Raw genomic sequence first — 21488 nt, forward strand, 5'->3', positions numbered from 1 at the left:
GCTTGGGGCAGGATACATGTACTGCTATGATTCATTTTCTCCTTGAAATAATGTTATGTTGTATCCTGCTGGGTTAACTGCCCACTCCCCTTTTTTGTCAGAAAATGTTACCAGTTTTGATTTTTCTATTAAGCTGGAAGACACAGTTTGTAAACATGCTGACTTTTAACTGGATTCAAACTTCCAGATTGAAATGTTTCTATTACTTTAATAGAGCAACACGATTTTATCAGTGGGCCCAAGGATTTGTACTGACCCATTTCATAAGCCCTTCTGCTCAGATGGCTGCAAGGGAATGACTGTCACGGTGGTGGTATCTATTTTAGTTATCTCTGTTGTTCATCTGTCCCAATTACAGCAGTAGTCTACTCTCCTTCCTTCCATGATTTCCCCAAAGACGTAATCTGAGTTCCATAGCAGTCTGATGGCTTTGTTTTCCCTGGTGGCTCAGTTGGTTTACACATCTGACTGAACTGCCGATTGTCAAAGGAACTATCTTTTTCTAATGTCCCAGTAATATCTAATGCTTCAGATGCAGCTAATTTCTGACTCTGAGTTAGGGGACCAGGGCCTGTAGTTCTCATAAATGTTTGGCATTAATAACTATCCTAAAATATCATTTGCAATGGGGACAATTTTAAACACCTGTCCCGACAAAACTGAGAGGAATTAGGTCAGGGAAGAAGATAAAAATATAAAAGATTTCAAAGCTAATGTTAACCCACCTCAAACCTATGTACTTCTGTTTTCAATGGAGGTCGTATGGGGTACAGGTAACCAATTGATTTTCAGGAAATGGTTTGTTGGTGAGAGCATTTAAGACCATATGCCTCCATTTTAACTAAGCTTTTATTTTTAATCAATGCCAGGATGGTTTCCCTGGCTTCACAGAAGTTGAAAGGTAAAAGGAGATGAGAAGTAGAAGATCCATTAAGGAAGCGGCTTTACATCCCTGTCTCACAGGCAAATGGGATTAGTTCAGTTTGGGAAACCTGGTCGTGATGGATGAGTTAGGCCGAAGAGTCTGTTTCCTTGCTGCATGATTCTATGACTTTATGACTCTGCGTGTGTTTGTCTCTGGTTTAAAAAACTACCCAATACTGCTCCAAAATGTCTGACCAGCCACCTTTATCATCCCTGAAACCTCAATCTCCCTTTATCCCTAATGGCTTTGCTTGTATGATTACTTCTCTCATAGCCACCACTTTGCTTCAAATCATGCTCGACTCCTCTGCAAATCCATGTCATCCTCTTTCTCAAACCCCTGACTGCTCCCCTGCCTGCCTATTCCTCCTTTTGCTGCAGGGTTTCTGAGTGAATATAAAAAAAACAAAGTGTCTGGTCATTAAACTGTCAACCAGGTTAGAGTCGAGGTTTAGAGTTAGCTTGTCTTGATAAAATGTTCACGTCTAATTCTGAAGGTTATGCACTTTATGAGCTCAGCACATTAATAAGATATAACTCAATACACAAAGTCCTGATCTACCTGGACTATTTGGGGTAAATTTCCAATGTGTCCCTTGTGTTTCTCTGCCATGATTTCACTCAAAGCACCTTGGAAAAAACATATAAATGTTGCCAAAATTCACTCCCGTCAACCTTTGAAGGAGTTGCTAAATCTGCATGCCTGCTGATGTTGATGTGAAAGCACAGAAAGAACATCTGATGCATGAGCCAACACTTCTACCATCGAGAGAAAACAATATCCAAATCAGTTAGTTGCTATTGAAGATGTCTTGCTGTGTGTGGTCAGTGCAAGCTTCCCTACACAGCAATGGTGCATTTAGTGCAATGTCAGTTAACTTTTTTCTATTTTTTCTGGTGTTGATTTGAAGTGAATCAATTTCATACTAAACACAACTACCTTAATAGTTCAACATTTGTGTTCAAACAATGAACATATTTCACATTGCTATAAAAATGGTAAATATGGACTACTGAATTTTCCATTATTTGATTGTTATACCTTTTCATTGACTAAAATGGTTCTTAAAAAAGACCTAAATGGACCTAAAATGGCCATAGTGATCACTACCACAGATTGAGGCAAGATTCATGTGGAATGAACAAGAATATTTGCACTGAAATTGCAATGTTTGCTGACTGAAATTAGGAAATTGTGTCAGCATCAAGACTTTTGCAGTTGTTTCATTCACGCATTTGTAATAATGTCATATATCAGAAGATAAAAAGCTTGCCTGCTTGGAAAGACAATGGAGCTAGAGTCTGGGAAACACACTGACATATACTTCAACAACTGCCATTGAACAATAGACCTGAGAGAAGAACATGGATTTAGAACAGCGGAAGTTAGAAGGCTTGCTCTCTTTCTCTCCCCCATATGCCTTTGTCCCAGTTCTCTCAGCATCTCAGAAAAACAATATCCAGTGAAAAAGCAACTTGGGGAAACAAACATTCATCAATAACTCAAGATAGCTCCAGTTTCTCCACTGCTATAGATAGAAATCAATAACTAATCAATTATTTCTCAGGCCTTTAAGATCTAGCACTTCATAGACTTCAAGAACTTATAAATGGCATCACCTTAAACACTCTTTTTTTAAACATATCACCTGTGTATGCTGGATGAAGCATTTTTTCTTATTTTATATCTGGGTTGGTAGGCAATAAATTCCACTTTCTTTCACTCAAGAAAACCTTGATAATTGCCTCCATCATTTTCTTATGAATTACATTTTAATTGAAATGTGTTAGCTGTATGCTAAAAAGAAAACAACATTATTTATTAAGCCCAACTGAGGGGCGACTGAAAAGAAGGGAAAAAGTGAGGACTGCAGATGCTGGAGACCAGAGTTGAAAAATGTGGTGCTGGAAAAGCGCAGCAGGTCAGGCAATATCCGAGGAGCAGGAGAATCGACGTTTCGGGCATAGGCCTTTCTTCAGGAATGAGGCTGGTGTGTCAAATGGGTTGAGATAAAAGGTAGGTTGGAGGGAATTTGGGGGAGGGGCAGTGGGAATACGATAGATGGAAGCAGGTGAAGGTGAGGGTGATAGGCCGGAGAGGGTGTGGGGCCGGAGAGGTCGGGAAGAAGATTGCAGGTCAAGAGGGCGGTGCTGAATCCGAGGGTTGGGACTGAGATAAGGTGAGGGGAGGGGAAATGATGAAGCTGGAGCAATCTACATTCATCCCGTGTGGTTGGAGGGTTCCGAGGCGGAAGATGAGGCGCTCTTCCTCCAGGCGTTGTGTGGTCAGGGTCTGGCGATGGAGGAGGCCAAGGACCTGCATGTCATTGGCGGAGTGGGAGGGGGAGTTAAAGTGTTTAGCCACAGGGCGGTTGGGTTGGTTGGTGCAGGTGTCCCAGAGGTGTTCCCTGAAACATTCCGCAAGTAGGCAGCCTGTCTCCCCAATGTAGAGGAGACCACATCAGGTGCAGCGGATACAGTAAATGATGTGTGTGGAGGTGCAGGTGAATTCGCGACGGATATGGAAGGATCCATTGGGGCCTTGGAGGGAGGTGAGGGGGGAGGTGTGGGTGCAAGTTTTGCGCTTCGTGCGGTTGCAGGGGAAGGTATCGGGAGTGGAGGTTGGGTTGGTGGGGGGTGTGGACCTGACGAGGGAGTCACAGAGGGAGTGGTCTCTCCTGAATGCTGTTGGGGTGGAGAGGGAAATATATCCCTGGTGGTGGGGTCTGTTTGGAGGTGGCGGAAATGACGGAGGATAATACGATGTATCCGGAGGTTGGTGGGGTGGAAGGGGAGGACCAGTGCGGTTCTATTCTGGTGACGATTGGAGGGGTGGGGTTCAAGGGCGGAGGAGTGGGAAATGGAGGAGATGCGGTGGAGAGCGTTGTCGACCACGTCGGAGGGGAAATTGCGGTCTTTGAAGAAGGAGGCCATTTGAGTTGTTCGGTAATGGAATTGGTCCTCCTGAGAGCAGATGAATGCAGCGGCAGGGAATATGGGATGGTGTTTTTACAGGGGGCAGGGTGGGAGGAGGTGTAATCTAGGTAGCTGTGGGAGTCAGTCAGTTTGTAGTAAATGTCTGTGTTGAGTTGGTCACCTGAGATAGAAATGGAGAGGTCGAGGAAGGGGAGGGAGGAGTCTGAGATGGTCCAGGTAAATTTGAGGTCGGGGTGGAAGGTGTTAGTAAAGTGGATGAACTGTTCAACCTCCTTGTGGGAGCACAAGGTAGCGCCAATACAATCATCGATGTAGCGGAGGAAAGGTTGGGGGGTGGTGCCAGTGTAGCTGCAGAAGATGGACTGTTCCACATATCCGATGAAGAGGGGGTCATAGTGGGGCCCATGCGGGTGCCCATGGCTACTCCTTTGGTTTAGAGGAAGTGGGAAGATTGGAAGGGGAAGTTGTTAAGAGTGAGGACCAGTTCAGTCAGTCGAAGGATACTGGTGGTAGGCGGGAGAGGAAGAAGCGGAGGGCTTGGAGGCCTTTGTGATGGGGGATGGAGGTGTATAGGGACTGGATGTCCATGGTGAAGATAAGGCGTTGGGGGCAGTGCAAGCGAAAATCATGGAGGAGGTGGAGGGCATGGGTGGTGTCCCGAACGTAGGTGGGGAGTTCTTGGACTAAGGGGGACAGGACAGTGTCGAGGTATGCAGAGATGAGTTCGGTGGAGCAGGCTGAGACAATGGGTCGGCTGGGGCAGTCGGGTTTGTGGATTTTGGGTAGGAGGTAGAAACGGGCGGTGCGGGGTTGTGGGACTATGAGGTTGGAGGCAGTGGATGGGAGATCTCCTGAGGTGATGAGGTTATGGATGGTCTGGGAGATGATGGTTTGGTGGTGTGAAGTGGGGTCATGGTCAAGGGGGCAGTAGGAGGAGGTGTCCGCGAGTTGGCGCCTAGCTTCAGCGGTGTAAAGATCGGTGCGCCAAACTACCATTGCACCTCCCTTGTCTGCTGGTTTGATGGTGAGGTTGGGGTTGAAGCAGAGGGAGTGGAGGGCTGCGTGTTGTGAGGGTGAGAGGTTGCAGTGGATGAGGGGTGGACAGGTTGAGGTGGCCAATGTCACGGCGGCAGTTGGATATGAAGAGATCGAGGGCGGGTAAGAGGGCAGCACGGGGTGTCCAGGTGGATGGGGTGTGTTGGAGGCGGGAGAAGGGGTCATCAGAGGGTGGGCGAGAATCCTGGTTGAAGAAGTAGGCACAGAGGCGAAGGCGGCAGAAGAAATGTTCAATATCTAGCCGCGTGTCGAACTCATTGATCCAAAAAGAAAAGAAGGGAGCCAATTCTCATTTCTCTTCTGGACATAACAACCTGAACATACTGAAATACTTAAGCTGTTCAAATGCACATATAAATTTCTCCCCGTCTAACCAGAGAATGCAGCATCATTAGTTATGATTCGTTGTGAAAAAGGCATTTAATAGGGAATTGCTCACATTATAAGCCTGGCAATGTTCCCCATCAATATTTCCTTACATCTGGGTATCTTTTTAACTCATATAATGTTTAATCTTCTGAAAATTTCCCTCTCCCTTATGCGTATTATTATTTTATAATAACATTATACTATTAAATTGTTATGTCAACTCTTGTGTTTGGACAATGCCATCTTTTAGCTTTCTGTCAGTGTAGAACTGAATGTCTTCTACTTTGTAACCCACAATCGAGGGAAAATCAGTGCTCCCAGTTTTATTAGGCTAAAGAGAGTTCTCTAATATTTAAGGTTAGTACTCATAACTAAACCTTTAAATGCTTCTAAAAGTTTATAAAGTGAAGAAATTACCTCCAGCACTTGGCTTCAACCCCAACATAAACTGATCGGGTGAAATTCCCATCCCTGCCGGCTTTGCGTCTCATGCAAAAGGAATTTGGAAAGTCTCAATCCAGATTCCAGGTCGTAGGGCTACGTCAGAAATTTGGCACTGACATTTTAGATCAGGGAGGCTGTGTAAGGGGGAGAAGGAAAAATGCTGCACTGGTAAAGCTCTTCTGAGCTTGGTGCTGCTGGATATTGTTGGGGCTGAGTGGAGTGAGCAGAGTTATTACAACATCGGGTCACACATCAGAACAGAGGAAATCTCACTATTCCACAACATCTTGGCTGAACCTCAGCAGAGACTCCACATTCCTGTCCTATCCCCATTTCTCTTGATTCCCCTAGTGCCAAAACTCTAACAATCTCCATCTTGAACAATCACAATGACTGAGGAGGTTTCCACAATCCTTCGAGGATAGAAAATTTGAAAAATTCATAACCAGAATTAAAGAATTGTTACAGTGGAGGCTATTCTGCCCATTATGCCTATGTCATCTCTGAATGAACAATCCACTGTGCCATTCTCCCATTTGGCACATTCTTTCTTTCCAGATAATAGTGTTAAATTCCTCCATTTAACCTACCTGTACCAATGACACAGTGACATTTTAGAACCTAAACGTTCACTGCTTGAAAATGTATTTCCTAATTTCACTTTTGTTTCTTTCACCAATTACTTTAAATCTGTGATATCTCACACTCGACCCTTTCATGAATTTGAAGAAACACAGACATAAAAGGGCTCACTATGAATAGATGTGGCTAAGTTGTACACAAAGGAAATGTGATGTTCAGAAATCCAACATTTATGGTTTCACTCTTTAACCCAAGATTGTGAATTTCTGTTTATGTGTCCTCTGAAAGGAAGTGATCACTCATGATTAATCAGGAGCAACATCATTCATTTTTTTTTGCTGAAACATGCTTTAATCACTTTTATGTGAATATCCTAATGAATGCTATAATTGAGAAAGAATTTGTGTGATCATTTCATAAGTTAGAGCAAGGCAACAATAAGCTGACATCATAAAGGCATGCAAGATTCAGAAAATTATTTCAAACTAAACTATGAAAATGGGATATGCTAAATCATATCCAGACCAGTGAAAGAAGACATTTTGGATGGATGTCAGGAGCACAAATATTCTTCTACAGGTAGAGTAATGGAAGTCTAAACGTAGAGGCTTTAGTATAGGGAGAGATCGTTCAAATGTTCTACATCTGTACTGAAAGGGATAATTTAAGAACCTGAATAATTTAAGAAGGACCCAGATGATATGAAGAAATTGAAAGCTGTATATAAAGGTTCAGATTTGAATGAATTGTCTTTTGCATTTGTTGGATAAGAGAAAATATAGAGGAAGGAGAAGCCTTTAAATTTGTGAAGAGCTGTACAGGGTAGCAGTGGAGAGAAGGTTGCCACATATGGCAGCTAAAGTTAGGAGCTAAAAATATAGTTCAGATAAAGAGGTAAGAGGACATTACTTAGAGAGTGCTTAGATGGTGTGAGAAATGTTATCACAGAAAGTGGTTGAAGCAAATGTCTCAGATTCACAAAAGTACATGTGAGAAAAGTGCATTGCCCACTGCCCAATATGCTGATGTCACATGGACTTGGGTAGTGGAACAGCTTAGGATTTTGATAACTCAGACCTAACTTCTAGGTTGACTTCATAATCTCTAACAATGTCTATCCTACTATTTGGACCTATTTGCTATTGTACAATGAATTTTAACCTTCGGCTTAAGACGTGAATCTATTTTTATTTGATTTTCAGCTTGTTTTCCTCTACCACACTAAACTAAGCAAGTTCTGTAAATCACTACCAGGACAGAGGATAGAGCAACATACTGAAAGACTGAGGTGAAAGAAGGAATAGGAGGAGACTCATGTAGAGTTTAAACACCAGTGGCAGCTAGTTCTGTTTCTGCACTGCCTTTTCTATTAGGGTTATGGAGATAAGGCTGGAACAGGATACTGATTGGGAATGATCAGCCATGATCATATTGAATGGCGGTGCAGGCTCGAAGGGCTGAATGGCCTACTCCTGCATCTATTGTCCAATGTCTATTGTCTATTGTCTATTGTCTATTGTCTATTGTCTATTTCCTTCAGTCCTCTGCCTGAAAGCAGGTCCAACCCACAACAATATAAGCTGCACCACAAGCAAGGCAAGGGGAGAGGATCCAAGCCCACCCCAACTGAACAGAGATCAAATATAATCACAGGGTTGGCCATTCATCCCATTGAGCCGAGTCTACTTTTCAATTAGATCATGACTGATCATCTACCTTAATGCTACTTGTCTGTATTATTATGTATCTCTCAATTTAATTTGTCTCCAGAAATCCAACTAGTTTTGTCTTGAGCCCTCTGGGGTTGAGAATTCCAAAGATTTGCCACAATTTAAATGAAGAAATTCCTCCACACCTCTGTCCTAAATTGCCTACCCCTTATTCTAAGATAATATCCCCTGGTTCTCAAATCACCTGCCTGGGGAAGCACCTTACATACATCTACCCTGTCACAATCTGGAAGAATTCTATAACTTGCAGTGAGGTCCCTGCTTGTACTTCAAAACTCTACAACCCAGTTTCTTCAAACTATCCTCATAAGACAATTTTACCGCCAAAGGGATCAGTTTGGTGAATCCCTATTGCATACCCCACATAGAAAGTAACTGCTTCCTTAGATATGAAAACCAAAATTATATGCAATACCCCAGGCGATGTCTCACCAAGGCTGTGACATCCAAACATCTAACCATCCTCTTGATTTGTCTAGTTGCCAGATGAGTAATGGAGACAAATAATGTTAATGTTCTCCTGCTTTTACGTTTAATAAGACTTTCATAATTCCAGCTTTACTGGATTATTTAGCCATTTTTACCTTCTCTATCTGGACCCAGGTATTGGAGTAGGGTCATGACTGAGATGTTGTTCTGGAAATGGTGCTTTTAAATAGGCTGAAGGAACTTGCCATCTAACCTTGTGTGTGAACTCAATGGTTCACATTTATGAACTGCTTCCTCCCAACAATAATCATGCATGTTTTACTCCCCCAGGCCAGCTCAACATTCAAGGTCACTTTCCTAGTTTAGCTTGAGATGCATCATTGTGCAGAGCATCAGTGTTTCACCTGGTCACGTCTTGTATGAAGGTGTGAAGATCTGAAAGGGTTATTCTGAGGAGTGCATTAAGTGCTGTCCTATATGATGAGGTCATACTGACTTGGGCTGGGGGAAACTGCTTTGAGGCCTGAAGGAAGACATTCTCACATTGAGGTCTCCATCATAGTGTCTGTAGCAATATCTTTTTCTCGTTATATTAGTTTGATTAGTACCTAGTTGCCATATCATACAGAAATCTAGACACTAAATTTTATCAGAAATTAGCTTAATGTCAATTTTGTTGAATTTCATGGAAGATTTCACCCCAGGAATCCGGGGGAGATTTCTCACCGTATTCTCCAAAACCTGCCTCATTAACTAAGTACTATACCTTTATGGTGCCCCACTCATCCTATCTTCCCTCTGTCCGGAAGAAGTACTCACCACTGTCTGGATCTCTGAGACTCCCAACACTGGCATAATTTTTAAAGCCCAACCATGCACCAGGTCAACTATTTCCAACCAACCTGCACAGTTCACACACTGGGAGGGAAACCAGAACAAAATTCTTTTCAGGACACAATTGGTGGCATGACTGACACTTCATTGCAAATACAAGTGCACATTTGTAAATTATTCATACCTAAAGATTAAGCTACACAGGTTACCAGTTCTTAGCCTCATCCCATCTTAGAAGCCTGAGTAAGGGAGTGCTAGTCTTTCTACAACTTAGTCATGCCAACCATAGTGTTGTAGTGTCCTCCCTTCATTGAAGTCAAGCTGGTTGTAACCTCCCCCGTTACAGTTAATAAGATCTCCATATTTCTAGCCTGACAGGATAGTTTAGCAATTTTTAGCTTCCTTATCTGGACCCAGGTATTGGAATATGGACATGACGTTAAAGTTGTTCTGGGCTGAATGTCCTGCTTTGGCTCTTATACCTTATTGGTTTATAAAATGGGAAAGGCTGGAAGTATCTGCATGATTACTACCATGTACTAACAAAAGTGGGCTTCCGTGTCTTCATGCTGAAGAATGCAAATGAGCCTGCATCCCCCCAAAATTAGCAAAAATAGGAAATCAAAGCACCTTTAATGCACCTGAGATGTCATTGGCTTTCAGTCAAAATAATTATAACTTCTTCAGTACAATTCTAGGAAATTGAAATATGAATTGCTTCAATGTAAAGGACCTTTGAAACCGCTTCACAAGGATTTTTTTTTGTCAAAACAGGCCATGTGGTCAATTTTTATTCAGAGCAGGTACAATGGCATTCAGTTACAATAACAGGTAATCTGGAAAGATACCACTTATGTATTACGAATTTTAACCCCTTGTGTCATCAACTGCTTTTTAACCCCTTGAGCGCTTTTTTTTCTGAGAGACGATGCTGTCAACGGTTTGTTTTTCCATTTTCTTTTCAGCAATGAAAATTATCTCAAATATTTAGTGTGTTTTATTTATTTAAAAAATGTTCTTGGGATTAGGACTGCACCATTGAGGCCACATATATTGCCTACCTGTAGTTAGTTTTACAATAGGGAATCTCAAAGGCTATTAAAAATGGAAGTTTTAGATTCTCTACGCTGAAGGGTATTAGTGAATAAGTTGGGATTTAAATGGCAAGCCAGAAGTGTTGCTAATAATTTTTTCAGATGGCAGCTCACAAAGAATCAGGATTATTGAATACAACTGCACAATTCACAATGGTAAGATTCAGAATGATTATCTTTTGAATTTCTAGCTAAGTATCATAATCATTATGTTACTTGGATCAATGCTCTTCATTCAGACTTCACCATCTACCAAATTGAAATCCATTGGTACTGTAAACCACTTCCAGCCACTACTGCTAGATTTCTATTCTCAGAACATTTTACAGGAAAAAGGAAGAGACTTATTTTGTAGAATCCTGTACATTTTGGGCATTGCTTTTCAGACACAGTGCTCAATTTAAAAACACTTATTCAACACATGAAACAAACAGCATCGATAGCCATCAATACACAGCCAGTTCACTGACAGATAACAGATTAGGAATTCATCCCTTTGTCCTTCCATTTTGGACAAGTTATTCACATTACTTTGAGCTGAGGATCGTAGTGATTTATACTGCAACCAATTTGAATTGCAAATTTTCAAACTTTGTATTTTGGTCTAGTTGTTTACAGAAAGCACAAACTGTTATCTTCACATTTTTTTCATAATTCCATTCTGTCCCACAATTTACTTCAGTTATTTACAGAATAATGTGAAATTTAAAATTCACATCTTGGAACTCACAATTTCAATCATGCAAAATAACCAGCATAAATAATAGCATTTTATTTCTGTGTATTTTAGCAAGTAATTCAAGACAGCCATCTTCCTCTTCCTAATACAATTGCTGCAGGAAGGTTAATTTAGTATGGTTATCTGAATTCATATTTATGTGTTTCACATTTCAGTCCACTCTCCTTCTAGCCCAAGACCCACCCCATATGTGTTGTTTTCAGTGTTGGACCATTACAATATGCAGACATGTGTGCTTCTTTGTTGACCCAACAGGAGGCTCACTCAAATTCTGTGTGAAAAGCCTCCCAGCCAAATTTTCTTCTCTCATACACATGCTGCAGACAAGAGCTTCTTCAAACTACTTTGCCATTTTGACGCATTTTGCCTCAGCATCAGGTACTTAGAGCGGGTGAGCAACAGGATATTGCAGTTCACTTCTTTGCAAACCACCAATTGCTGTCGTGTCTCTGGATTACACCACAAATTGGCTAATTTTACAAGTTCAGTTTTTTTAAAAAACACTAATTACCCACACTCTCACGACAACCTCAACGACCACAGCTTCTGCTTATAAGTGGTAGAGGTTCCTCCATTAATGTAAAATGTTTTTCAAGAACAGAAATAGATGGCTGGGCTGAAAGTGTAACTGTATTTTCCTGAACCCACTGTGTCTACAGAGTCTATGGTGATTCAATAGTCAGTGGGCACATTTTTTTTTAAACTTAAGCACCAAAAACATGACAACTTTTTCTATGAAGTGGTCATTTAGTAGAAAATGTCGATATTTCTGAGAATAATTGGGCAATAATGTCTAGGCCTGAGATAGTTCCTTTGGTCCTACTTTGGTGTTGTGATGAAACCCTCATTTCACTGCCTAAGATTTCTATTGAGAATTGCATGCTCTTGACTGAGTATTAAGCAGAACACAAAAATGTTAATCACTAATTTTTACTGCAGTAACAGTAAGCAAGTAAAGGATATTATGAGGATTATATGCTTCTCTAACTGGTGCAAAGAATTTATACAAGAAAGAGCCACATATAAAACTGCGTACACAAAATACATAAATGTATTTTATGTCAGAAACTTTATGATTATACTTCCAGAGATGGTCCAAAATGAATAAAGATGTAAGTGATGTGTTCAGACAATGTCATCATTTTAATGCTCCTAATTAAGAAAAGTATCTTGATATGGTGTGACATCCCTTCAATTTCTGCATTTGGTGCATTTTTCTGTTTAAGTGTTGCAACTTCAGACATAAGATCCCAGAAACTAGTTTCCACATTTATCTAAATAACAACAAGCCACGTACTGAAAGAAATCAATTGCCTAAGTATCAAAAATGGCAATTCTTTCATATCAATAGAGAGCTAATTAGTATCTTGGCCTTTAGCATTTAAAGCTATGAATTTAATGTCTTGCTGCATTTACTAAAATGGCAACAATGTTTGTTAAATTATAATGATGATATTCCTAGACTGTAAGCCTCATTTTAACACTGGGCAGTATATCTGCAAACTGATATATTGTAAAACCCTATGAATCAGATGTGGTTCAGTCAGTAGCACGCTTTTGCTGAGTTAGAAGGTTGGGGCATTCATGTCAAGCCTTAAAAGGAACATTTTCGCTTTCTAGTGGTGTACTGGGTCAGTGGTTTAATGTAAAAGGTGCTGTCTTTCTGATAGGGTGTTTAAATGAGATCCTGTCTTCTCTTTATTGTGAATTTGAGAGAAGTACTCTATAAATGCAGTCCTTCATTCGCAGTTGTTCTTAATGTAAAGATGCAAAATTTGAGGAGGCCTGGATTCTGTCCTAGAAAAATCTATGTGGAAAATCTTAAGTACAAAGGCTATAGAAATCTCAACATCCGAATAATATCAGAACAGGAAATCATACAGGTCATTATCAGTAAAGATGACAACACAATCAGCCTCAGCAGACAGAAGTGCAGCTTTAATTCTTTGTCAAAAGATTGTTGTCTCTTTAGCCAGGTAACCTGAAGCTCCAGCTGATGTGAAAATGGGTGCCGAGCCAATTTCAAGGTTACAGACATAGATTCAAGTTTGATTAGCTGTGTGTCAGTTTAGAATGAAGATTTGCAAATAATATCCAAACTGAAAGAGGTTGCAGTATGTAGTGTCAGGACAGAAACTGGGAGGTTTTAAGGCTTGACTGGCATTTAAATATGTATGCAACCTATAGACTTTTTTCGTTATTACCAGTTAAGCTTTACATAATAAAAGATAGGATTCACCAGTTCATTAACATTTCATTTCTATTGCTCGAAAACAACACAAAAAAATTGAACAGTTTTGAGAACAGGTTCATTTTCAGTTATGTTTCAATGACACAGGCAATACAAGAAAAGCACCAATACTGAACAGTTATTGTATATTAGTGACCTTATTCCTGTTCTTTGCATTGGCCTATCCATAGAGATTTCCTTTAGCCTGTGGTGTTGATTTCTCCATTCTTGCTGCCACTACCCATCTCAGTCACTGGTTTTAAGGTCTCCCCTTCATGCTCCTTGCCCATCATGAAACATAAAGCTCTTCTGTAAGTTATATATGAATAAGGACCAGGAGGAGGCCATTCAACCCGTCAAACCTGCTCCACCATTCAATAAAAGCATGGCTGATCTTATTGTCACCTCAAATATGCATTCCCACCTGACCCTGCCTACCATTTACTCCCCCAAGAATCAATCAATCAAGAATATACCAACATCTGCCTGAAAAACATTCAAGAGCTCTGCTTCCACCATCTTTTTGGGAAGAAACCTCCAAAGAAACATAATCCTCTGAGAGAAAAGATTCACCCAATCTATGTTTTAAATGAGTGACTGCCGATTTTTAAACAGTGACCCCTGTTAAGTTGAGGTACTCCCTACAGCAAATCAGTTAAGAATTGGTTAAATTCTGCCCCGGAATGAGTGAAGCATCAGTCTGATCTGTCAAATGCCCTGCACAGTGTAACAGCAAAGTCCATGAGTTCCTGCCTTGCCATTTCTGTGTGTAATGAAGGGCAGAGTCTCAGCTTGAGTCAGCAAGAGGAGACATCCAACAGAGAGCAGGCGCTTCCCCACAGGATGTGAAAATTGGCAGGTGACGCATCCAGGCCACTCTCCCACACCTCTGAGCCGCTAGCTACCAAGCTTAATAGAGACTGAGAGAAGTACATACGTTGGGGGAGGGAAGAGGGAGAAACAAACAGGGAACTGGGGACATTTTTAAAATGCTAAAAAAAAATTGTGTAATAAAAATAAACAAACATTCACACTCATAATTTCCAATGTCTATGTGAAAAGGGAATCCATCACTCAATGACTGAAAACACCAGAACAATTCATATAAGCGCCTGCTGTTAAAGGAACATGTACAATCGGAAGCTTTTGCTCATGTTCATTGAAGACTATTGCATCAGTGCCCTGAAATCCTTATCTCTGCATTTTTCATGAGCATCCCTGTCTAGTGTCTTTTTTGTGCAGTCAATAACATGTAACATCTGTGCACTGACCTATGCTGGGCAGTGGACATAAAGCAGAGATTCACTTAAAAATGTTTCAAACAAGTTTTTAAAATCAAATTTACCTGCAAATTAAAAGCCTAAAGTCAAAATAAGGCTAATAGTTGATGGCAAATTGAACTCACTATTGTAGTGAACATTTCCAGACAATCACTTCTCTGCGGGAGTTAAAGAGTATTATGATGTGCTGTATCAGTAAAAACAGCAGGAAAATGTCTTTAAAACCTAGAACTTGTTCCTTCAAAATAAAATATGTCTGGGATAGCCCAGATCATAAGCCATGTGTTGCATATGTCAGTTTATTTTCTTTCATTGTCCACTGAATCAAAAATCAAAAGACCTCCGACCAGATCTGATGATCAATTCATTTTAGTGACCATTAACATTTTAGTGAAAATCTTAATGTAACTGCAGTGCAGTGCTGAAACAAATATCAAATTGTTAATGGTCTTTTTTGTAAATGATCACTGAATTGATTGAATTTGCTTCGATTGGGAAAGGGTTAATCCACATGATGGGTATGAGTAAATTTCCTCTGTTAAACACAACCACTTCCCCAAAATGAAATCTTTTTTGCAAAGATTATAACTTTACTAAGAAGTACTCGATTACTAGTCAGTTTGCCTGAAATTCCAAATCACCTCAATCAAAATTGCAAGCACACTATTTTCATACTTGCAACACATTCAAAAGGCACTCAACATTTAAAGAGAAAGTTTGAGGGAAGTTTTCGGGTTATTTTCTCACTGCCTCTCCCCCTGAACCACACAGCCACCCACACCAGAGTAATTGTTAGGATCATTCACTGTGGCTGAAACTGATTTTTAAAACAGGAGATTGACTACTTACTGTTCAGGCAGTTCTTCTTTCTTGTCCCATTTACCTTCCCAGCTCTATCAATCTTGAGGAAGTACTTTGTGGCCGAGTAGAGTCTCCGCCACCGCACATCGCCCTGCAGATGGTTGTAGCTGCGTGTGTGACGCTCCAGGCTTGAAGAACAGTTTGTAGCATCCAGCGTTAGCGCATCTTCGGGCTCGCCACGACAACTGGCGGAGGCTGAGCAGGCCAGGGAGAACAGAAGAAAGCAAGCAAAGTGGGGCAAGGGCGAGACACCGCTGGTCAGCATCCATTTCCACATTGTAGTAAAATTCCTGGAGTGGGATCTAGGAAAAGACGCATACTGAAGCAGCAATGAATTCACCTGGACAAAGCGAGAGTTCCACACACAGACTTCCCTTCGCAACAATCTTTGTGTTAACGTCTCCGAATTGCCCCGATGTTGTTGTATCCATGACCCAGTCACACCTGAAGCATTAGTCCAATTGCCTTTAATAATTCCTCAAAAACAACGACAGAATTCAAATGGGAATGAAGTTCCCTCCTTCATGGGAGCTGGCTGAAATTTGTACAGGAAGGATGAAAATAAATAAGAAAACACAAACAAACTTCAGTCTTGAGTTTCTCTGTACATCTAAATTTGCCTCATTAAAATGAGAGTCTTGAGAGACTGCAGCATGTAGGAAGGAAAGGTTGTGTTTTTATCAATGCCTCAGACACTACAAACAGCAGGCTGCTTGTCATCTGCTTACCATTCAACTGACAGCTCAGAAAGGGCTGGCCCTTTTCAGATAGGAGGATGTTTTTTTTGTCCTAAGCCAGTAGTTTGTCGCCTGATGAAATGTCATTGGAGGGTTGGGCATTCAGTCAAGTAACTTACTAGCTACAGCTAACTGGGAAATAGCTCGTAGTGGTTATGGTTAACAGCTTACCTAAGTGTTATTGATTTTAATGGCATCTTATAGCATTTTTACATTTCCATGTCTGAAAAATACTTCTTAACATTTCTAATCAGGGATTAAATAGTGTTTAAAAATGCATCTCATCTTACTGCAAAGAATTTGGTCAAGGGCATGAACATTTAAAACAACTTAGAATTTAAGTTCATAAATTTACCTCCTGGGCAAACATTAATGCTTTCATCTGAAATCTCCCTCTCTCTCTCTGGTAATTTAAAAGTTATCCCATTTATACTAAATAGACTAATGGGACTGCTAAAATATGGAGGGAAAAGATTCAGGCATATGTGTTTATGCTCATATGTTGATATTTCAGAGTGCAGATTCAGAAGCGAATAATTAGTTTCTCAGTATTGTAATTTTTTTCCCTGGAAACATGGATTTAAGAAAAGAGGGTTGATGGCTGTTATTTTTTTCTCCCTCTGTCTGTCATCCAAAGACCTCCAAAGGATTGAAGTTGGTTTAATAAGAGGCTGATTTTGGACAGCTCTCTAGGGAGTCTCAAGACAGTGCTTTGCTGTCGGTGTGTGAGAATCACTGCAAATCTATCAGTCCAGTTACACTTACTCAGAGGAAAAACAGCAGCTGGCTTCTCAAAAAACCTTCATTCTACTTTTGTTGCAAGCAACACATCCTAAAAGTGGAGGAACCAATAAATTTTCTTTTTACCTATGTCTTCCATTAAGGTGCTTTTTAACCTCAATTGCTTTGTAAACCGGATCCCAACTGTACATCACAGTGTGGCACTATGTTTTATTTTTTATAACCTGGGGTTTTGATTTCTTTTGGTGGTGTGCCCACTTTAAAATAAACAAATTAATGACCGTGTTAAAATAACACACATAAAGAATTTTGCATGAGCACATTAACCAGTGCATTACCAGGAGAAGTTTAACCACTAAAAGTTTCAGCAAATATCACCTGTCCTTTTCATGTATACAGGTGATTCATTAACTAATCTGAGAATTTAACTCTTTCATTAGGCCTGTCATTTGGATCAACCAACTAAGAGCTTGAATCCTAGGACTGACTGAGACTCAGGATAGTTCATTTCTGTTGGGGGAAGATGGTCAATTGGTGGATGGGAACCGAAGTGAGCTGAACTGCCCATTGCATGGGATGGTCAAGAAGATTTAGCTGAGACAAACAATGCGTTTGACTGGTCTGTCTAAAAGTGATATCAGAGAGCAGGGGATATAATACTGAACCTTGCACTTCGAGTATTTTACTTTGGTTAGTTCCCCTCCCCCACGGTTCCCATATAACCACTTAAGTTTTCTGTGATCGCTATCAGTATGTGGTGGGGAAAGCCTAGACCTTTTTTTATGTTTTATAGTCCCTTTGACACTGTGGCTTTTCAAGGCAAGACACACCCATCAAATAGCCTGCCGAAGAAGTGATGAACCTCATCAAACATATTGGTTGACAGGCTCAAGTGTCATCCACAGCTGGGGCTCAGACTCTCAGCCACACTAACATGAAGGGGCTTACTTAGCTATGCACTACTGGACAGCTCTACTGTCAGCTCTTGTATACTCAAAGGGACCAATGCCCTTTACTTCCAACCAATTATATCCATGTCACATTCACTTGCAATATCAAAACCTTCATTCAGTTAAAAAAAAGTCCACAAACCTCCAGCTTGTCAATCAATGTTGTCAGATGCCGATGAATAAACAGACAAAGTAAAGTATCATTTTTAAAACTTAAAATCTATCCATAATAGTTTTGACTTTCTGCTGAAGATGTCAGATTGTCCTAACTCCTACCTCATAAGTGGCTGGTGATCCATTTATAAGTATCCAGAATTGTTTGCTGCTGACTTGATTACGTTTGGATTGGGATTATTTACGGAGCACAGACATATCTAGGTTGAAAATTGTAAAGTATTGAAGTAGTTTTTAATTCGCTGTCTAAAATTGTTTAATGTTACAGAGTTTATTCTCCAAACCCTTGCAGTCTAAAAATTACTAATCTATGCATTAATATTTTAATAGTTATAAGCCTCCATTGAAATAACAGATGGAAAACTATTACACACATGTACTAAGCATCTCTGACGCATCATTCTTGGCTTATAAATCACAATTGATTCCTAGAAATCAGGTATTAAACACATCAGAGTTGCTTGTGATTACTATGGTTTAGTAATCTGACTTCATTTAAGCAGTCTTGATACAGTCAGAGTTGATGTATAGCACCATGCCTGTGTAAATGCAACTTGTTTATATATGCGACAACTTAATGTTCACCAAAGATTTATGTTTTAGCAGTGGGACATAGAGAAGAAAATGTGAATGTGTGTTTTCCCTGCTGAGATGTTACAAGCACAGCTATTTTCCAGAATGAACAAGCAGCAGGATCATTGTTGTGATTTGAATACCTGATGACGGTGTGTTACAAGAACGTTACAGTTCTCATGCCATAGAGCACAGAAGTGTCACTTGAATAGGTTGATGTCTGAAGCAGATCCCGGGGTTGTGTTACAAGGCTTTAACCACAGAATGGGTCATTGGGGGGCAAATTTCTTGGAGGCTTTATTCTGGGACTGTTGTTTCACAGGAGCACAAATGAGAGAATCAAGAGTATTTCACAATTCTGCACTCTACCATCAAGTCACAGTCTACAAGTGGCCTCTATGAAGTTCCCCACTTGAACTTTTCTTTCATATGAATGTATGGAATTCATATTTTGTTAAAGAATATTTAAAAATTGAGAAGAAGAATCAAGAACAGCAAATACATGGAAACATTACCACCTGGAAGTTTGCTGCCTGGCTAAACTCAATCCTGACTTGATAATATGCTACCATTTCTTCATTGCTATTCAGTCAAAAACCTGGCACTCTATTCCTAACAGCACTGTGGATATCCTTTTGCCATATGGACTGCAATGGCTCAAGAAAATGACTCAGCAACACCTTCTCAATAAATGCCGGTTTGATCTGCAATGCTTATATCCCCTGAATGAGAAAAAAGAAAACATTGACCACTTGGGATGAGTAGTTTACTTCTGTGCAATACATTGCATATAAATTTATTAACTAACCTGATAAAAGTGTTATTATGACAGTTATGTTGAGAAGAAGAGTGTAATACCTAATCTACAATGAGGAAGCTTTCATATTTTGTAGATAATCATTGTAAGCCACAAGTGAGTACTGGGCATCATGGCACAGATATTCTTCACTCTGCGGTAAGTTGTGTCACTTGTGAAGGTTCATATTGTGACCAAGTTTTGGATATATTTTGCTAATGCTCTGAGCTTCTCCTATTTCATGCATGGGAGATCTCAAGCATTTGTCACGACAGTCAAACTTTTATAAGTCAATCAAATCTGGTTTTCTGGCCACTGAGCTTTGCCATAGTAAAATTTGCACCATCAAGGCTGTACAATGGCACTGAAATCTGAACATACCCAAGACCAGAATACAATGTCAGTCTACATGGTCTGGTGCCACAGTGATAGTCCTGCCATTTGTTTACATGTGCTGCCAATGGTCTTGTACCTACACAAACAAAGGGAGAGTAGCCATATTTATGTGAGTTTCTATGATGTTAGAGGCAGTGCCAGTTTGTTGTCTATAGACAACCAAAGCCAGCACTGACTTTGGTGGACAATAGCAAATGCCAGTTGAAGTGTTCAATTTGTTGTAGTGTTTGTAACAAGGTCAGCCCAGCTGGACCTCATAGAATATGAGTTCCATGATTGGGGCAGTTAACCTGGTCCAATCAGGAAGCCCAGGCTGACGTAAAAAAATGATACTGCTGCTGCTGCTGCTACTCAGGTGCCTGACTCTGTATGAGATAGTACTAGAGTCAAGGACTATCCATGTGTGAATAAAGGGTGACTTGGTGATGGGATACCAGCCTGTGTAGAGTTATTTCAGTTATGATTGTTAATTCAATGTGGTAACATTTTTGCAGAAGTGTTTGATTACTGTACACTGCATTCTCCAAACTCCAGATTTGAATTGTTATAGTGACAACTAATTAAATCAAGATCAACATAACATCGTAATAACACTTTTATCAGGTTAGTTAATAAAATTATGTGTAATATATTGCACAGAGGTAAACTATTCATCCCAAGTGGTCAATGTTTTCTTTTTTCTTATTCAGGGGACATAAGCATTGCAGATCAAACTGGCATTTATTGAGAAGGTGGTGCTGAGTCACCTTCTTGAGCCATTGCCACAGTGCCATTTGGGATAGAGTGTCAGGTTTTTGACTGAATAGCAATGAAGGAATGGTAACATATTACCAAGTCGGGATTGAGTTTAACCTGGCAGCAAACTTCCAGGTAGAAATGTTTCCATGTATTTGCTGTTCTTGACTTTCTAGAAGGCAAAGTCAGGATGCTTGGAAAGTGAATCAGTGGAGCTTTGGGGAGTTGCTGCAGTGCATCTTGTGTTAAAGGGGACCAACTGTGTGCCAGTATTGAAGGGAATGATCTTGAGGGTGGGTTGATGGGCTACCTACAATGCTACCTGCCTTATCCTGGATGTGTCAAGCTTCTTGAGTGTACTTACTTAGACAAGTGGAGAGTATTTCATCACACTCCTGACCTGGGCATTGCACAAGGTAGACCTTTCTTTCAGAAGGCAAGAATTGAATTATTGCTTCAGAATTTCCAACTTCTGACCTACACGCAGGTTTTTATGTGCTTGGCCTGGTAAGGTTTCTGGTCAAATTATTTTCTCAAAAAACGTGCATTATTCATAAAATTTGTAAACTAATTCCAAAAGTATTTCTGCTTGAATCCTGCAGACTTTGCAGTAATATTCAATTTATCTCCACATAGCATATTCCACTCAATATGATTGTAATAGACTTAAATTTTTAAAATGTTTCTGTCACAAAGCTGGTCCCTTTTTTCTAAAAGCTGTTCCTTTTCTCAAGGATACTGTGACCTTGATTTTTTTCACAGGGGTTATAAAGCCCTCCCAGCTCTGAGGTGACTAGTTTGGTACAGAGATGAAAAAGGATGTTGAGAGGCCTTTTGTTTATATGTAAACAGATAAGACCGCAGGTCAAAGTGGTCA

General features: G+C 40.3%; 1 protein-coding gene across 1 annotated transcript in view; it reads right to left on the reverse strand.

Annotated features, from left to right (window-relative positions):
• The window catches only part of fgf22 (fibroblast growth factor 22), a 110767-nt gene extending 94543 nt beyond the window's left edge, over positions 1–16224 (reverse strand). The window contains exon 1 of the mRNA XM_072594186.1: positions 15498–16224. Coding sequence (XP_072450287.1) covers positions 15498–15786 — 289 coding nt within the window. The 5' untranslated portion in view covers positions 15787–16224. The remainder of the gene's footprint in view (positions 1–15497) is intronic.
• Between the last annotated feature and the right edge of the window lie 5264 nt (positions 16225–21488).

Source organism: Chiloscyllium punctatum, chromosome 24 (assembly GCF_047496795.1).
Source record: "Chiloscyllium punctatum isolate Juve2018m chromosome 24, sChiPun1.3, whole genome shotgun sequence".
Lineage (NCBI taxonomy): Eukaryota > Metazoa > Chordata > Chondrichthyes > Orectolobiformes > Hemiscylliidae > Chiloscyllium > Chiloscyllium punctatum.